Below are 4,898 nucleotides of genomic sequence, written 5' to 3' on the forward strand. Positions count from 1 at the left end.
TGTCATACTAGTCAGGCTACTTATTTTGAGTTAGATTACCCTGCAATTACATCCCTGGCAGAACATTATCTTTGTGAGAATTCATGCTAAAACAATTGGCGCCCACCGTGGGGCATCTAGCTAAAAAATAATCAAAACCTAGTTCCAGACAACACAAAAATCTTACCAAAAAATGACTGGAGACAGCATTGAACAACAACTGGCTGCTCTCAAACAACAACTATTGGAAATGGACCAACTGAAGCAGAAGATGGCCCAGGCTAAAGCTGAAGTCCAGAAACTAAAAGAATCAGAGTCCAGTCTGAAGTAAAAGCTAGGAGATAAAGCTTCAGGCTCAAAATTGAATATTCAGCCTGGAACACCATTCTCTTCAATTATCAGAAACATTGACTTCTCCAACTTTGCTACTCCAACTCCAACAAAATCCAAAGCAGAAGACCATGATTCAGACTCAGAGGATACTCCAAATAAAGAGGCCATCACAGATCAAACTAACGCAGCCATAATGATGGCCGTGGTCCAGGAGATCCAGAAACTCCATGAGATATTTGAAAAGATCCCTGGAGTACCTCCAACCATTGAAGAAGCCAACCCTGAAAGTTATGCCGACTCTACCTTCGTGGATGAGATAGCAAAGATAGATCTACCTAAGAAATTTGTGGTCCCATTAATGAGAATCTATGATGGAACCACAGATCCTCAGAACCATGTAGCCTACTACAAACAAAGAATGTTGGAAGCCTCCATACCCAGTGAGTTGCGACAAGTATGCATGTGCAAGGGTTTTGGAACAACCCTGACCGGACCTGCCCTTCAGTGGTACATCAATCTGCCAATTGGAAGCTCAAGTCCTTTGCAGATCTGATAAACTCGTTCAACCATCAATTTACCAACCGTGGGGAACTCGAAAAGAGATCCAGTGACCTATACATAATCAAGCAAAAACCTAGCGAGACAATCAGAGCATTCCTGACCAGATTCAACAAAGAGAAAGTATCAATCCCCGGATATGATGTTGGAACAGCCGTGGAAGCTTTCAGACAAGGACTACCATTGGACAACGATTTCTATAATGAGCTGACTATGAAACCTTGCCTGATTTTTGAAGACGTCCAGGCGAAGGCTATTTTCTACATCAGGCTGCAGGAAGACAAAAGCTTCAAAGCTGAAGCCACTGATAGTGATTCAGGATATGAAAGATCTAACAGGAAAAGTTCTAATCACAGAGGAAGCAGTTCTAGGCCATTCCCCTATACTAGGCCTGATAGATCAGAAGTCAACTATGGTCATGAGCAACGAGGTAACTCCTATGCTTATCCCCTATACAAGAATATAACTTCTCTGTTGATACTGCATGATTGATTTAAAGGCTTGACAACATGGGAGACATTGTCAAGTGGCCTAAGAAGACGGACAATCCTAACTCAAGGAAAGACACAATAAGATGGTGTGAGTTTCACATGGACATAGGACACACCACAGAAGAATGCCTAGGACTGCGTAGGTTAGTGGCCTACCTGTTAAAGAAAGGCTACCTGAAAGATATGATGCCATCAAAGAACAGGGAAGACAGCGGATTAAGAAAGGATCAAGAAAGACCACAACGTGACCTGCCTCCAGTATCACCCATCTATGAAGTCAAATTCATCAATGGAGGATCTGAGATCTGCGGCCTGATTAGCTCAGCAGCAAAGAAAATAGCCAGCGAGTCAAAAATAAAATCTCCCTTTAAACCTAGAAATTTACCTCAAATTACTTTTGATGATACTGATATGCAAGTAATCTCGGATGTCCATGGCCTGGTCATTACCATGCAAATTGGGACTGCTTGTGTCCTGAGAATCCTAGTAGATGGTGGTAGCCCAGTCAATCTAATTATGCTTGATGTCTTAAAAGCCATGAAGATTGATGAGAGCCAGATCGTAAAGAAATCAAATGTCCTGGTAGGATTCAGTGGTGAAACCAAGAACACTCTGGGAGAAATCTACCTGCCAACCTACATTGAAGAAGTCTCATCATATGAAAGATTTGGAGTCCTGGATAACCTTTCATCCTACAATTCAATTCTAAGCAGGCCTTGGATCCATAATGTCAGAGCTATTCCTTTAACCTATCACCAATGCGTCAAAATACCAACAGAATGGGGAATAGCAACCATCAAAGGTGAACAAAAGTCTGCCCAAGAATGTTATACTGAATCCTTAAAACCTTCCAAGCCAGGTAAGTCTCTCGCCTAGCAATTACAGTATCCTGTCAGGAGCACTTATGTAGCAGAAACCCAAATGGAAACAGACCAAGTAGTATTGGACCCTGAGTCCCTAACAGGTATGTATTAGTCGGATCTGATGTCCTTGACAATATCAGACCAGAGTTAGTAAGTTTTCTTAAGAATAAATCTTCATGTTTTGCCAGGTCCCACTTTGATATGACTTGGTACAGATGCTAATATTATTACCCACAAACTTAATATTGATACTTCATTTAAGCCTGTACAGCAGAAAAGGAGAAAGTTTGCCCCTGAACGCAACTCTATCATTAATGAAGAGGTGGACAAACTCTTAGACATGGGAATGATCAGGGAAGTAATGTACCCTGAATGGCTAGTGTTGAGCCCAAATTAACTTGGACCGACCTTAGTCTAGCACGGCATAATTAGGCTGACTGGGGCAACCAAGGTCTAGGCAAATCTGACTATTGTTTGACAGGTAAAGCATACTCCAGAGCAAGCAATCCATTAAACCTTGGAAGAAAAGCCTGTTGGTAAGGAAGAAAAGCATAGAATAGCCTGGCAGAGCTCTCATGCAGGTTGTATTGAATCACCAGACAATGTGACAGGTACATAAAGGGAAATGATCATGCCCTATTTTCATGGAAGACCAAGTCCAACTCCAAAAGCATCTTATTCCCTCATAACAGATCGTGTAAAAGAGAAGGAGCCAATGTTCGTTGAAGAAGACTTAGTCAAGCGGATTAATAGGAGGTGTGCGCTATTTTTAAGGAAGTAGCTGCCAACGGCTAAGAGGAACGTTGAACAACATCCAACGTTATCATTTGAGGAGTATAAATAGCATGATGAAACAATTGTAAAGGATCATCTAATTTTTGTTACTTAATTTAGATACTTTGCAAATTACTCTCTTCAATACTAGAATATATACACACCATTTTTATCCAGTTGATCTTAAGAATTTAGTAACAGAACTCGAAATATACTCTCTTCTTCCAACTATTCATATCTTTACTTCCAAATTGCAGAACTAGTTACCCTGATCATATATTAGATAAGCCGGATTCCTTCAGGGAAAAGCTTGCTAAAACAATTGGCGCCCACCGTGGGGCATCTAGTTCATTAATCCTAAAAAAAATCTTTATCATCTTCCATTCAATATTCTCACAAGAAAATGGTGGGACTCACCCTAGAACAACAATTAGCCGCTGCCTTGGCTAAAATCAAGGAACTGGAAACAATACAAGAAAAAGCAGCCCAGGCAGAGGCCGAGATCACTAGGCTCAAAGAATCAGAATCTAGCCTGAAGAAGAAATTGGAGAATCAGGCTTCGGGGTCCAAAACCATATTTGAGCCAGGAACTCCGTTTTCATCCATCATCAGATAGATAGACTTCTTCAGTTTTGGAACCCCGGAGAAAGATGCCTCCTCTGATCCACACACCACCCCCGACAATGGATCGGACAAAACTGAGGCAGCAATAATGATGGTCATGCTTCAGGAAATCCAGAAACTCCACAGCAAGATAGAGAATATACTCGGAGTGCCAGATTTTGTAGTTGAGGTGGAAATTGATAGCTTTGCCGATTCACCCTTTGTGGATGAAATTGCAAAGATTGATCTCCCCAAAAAATTCATCGTTCCATCTATGAGAACTTATGATGGGACCTCTGATTCACAAAACCATGTTGCCATATTCAAACAGAAAATTTTAGCAGCCTCAATACCCAGTGAGCTCAGGCAGGTTTGCATGTGTAAAGGCTTTAGCACTACCTTGACCGGAGCAGCATTGCAGTGGTTCATCAACCTCCCAAATGGAAGTATCAAGAACTTTGCAGACTTGGTCAATGCCTTCAACCAGCAGTTCGCAAGCAGCAGGGACATGGCTAAGAGACCTAGAAACCTGTTCAGAGTAAAGCAGCTTCCAGACGAGCCCCTTAAAGAATTCCTGGCCAAATTTGTCAAAGAGAAAGTGGCCATCCCCAGATGCGACGAGGAAACAGCAGTGGAAGCTTTCAGGCAAGGAGTCTTGCTTAACAGTTACATCTACGCGGATCTAACCAAGAAGGCCTGCCCAACCTTTGCTACCGTTCAGTCTATTGCCCTAGAGCATGTCAGACTGGAAGAAGACTTCAATTTCAGAACGAACTCATCCGGAGGAAAGCAAAGTTATGGCCACACCAATAGGAAAAGTTCCTACCAAAAAGGAAATAACTCCAGATCAGCACCTTATTCTAGACCTGGCCGGTCTGAAGTAAACATGGCACATGAATGCAAAGGTCTAGCCTACCGACTATTCCTGAATATAACTTCTTTATAAATACTGCAGGGTTAATCAAACACCTGGAAAACCTGGGAGACACAGTCAGATGGCCCAAGAAGTCGGACAACCCCAGGAAAGATCCTTCAAATTGATGTGACTTTCACCAGGACATTGGACACACCACAGAAGAATGTATTCAGCTCAGGAAACAGGTGGCTTACCTTCTAAAGAAAGGTTATCTGAAAGATCTAATCCAGCAGCCCAGAGGCAAAGAAGAAGGAGCGGGCAAAAGAGATCCGGGAAACAGCAGGGATCCTCCTCCTCCCCCCATCTACGAAGTTAAATTCATAAACGGAGGCTCGGAAATCTGTGGCTTGACCAGTTCAGCCGTTAAGAGAATTACCTGGG

At 42.4% G+C, this 4,898-nt stretch overlaps 1 protein-coding gene across 1 annotated transcript; it reads left to right on the forward strand.

Annotated features, from left to right (window-relative positions):
• The first annotated feature begins 1,379 nt into the window (after positions 1–1,379).
• On the forward strand, positions 1,380–3,614 carry LOC141632086 (uncharacterized). The gene is made up of 2 exons (XM_074444667.1): positions 1,380–2,090; positions 3,399–3,614. The coding sequence occupies exons 1-2, from the start codon at positions 1,380–1,382 to the stop codon at positions 3,612–3,614; spliced, it is 927 nt and encodes a 308-aa protein (XP_074300768.1).
• The last annotated feature ends 1,284 nt before the right edge of the window (positions 3,615–4,898 follow it).

The sequence above is a fragment of the Silene latifolia genome, chromosome Y, assembly GCF_048544455.1.
Source record: "Silene latifolia isolate original U9 population chromosome Y, ASM4854445v1, whole genome shotgun sequence".
Lineage (NCBI taxonomy): Eukaryota > Viridiplantae > Streptophyta > Magnoliopsida > Caryophyllales > Caryophyllaceae > Silene > Silene latifolia.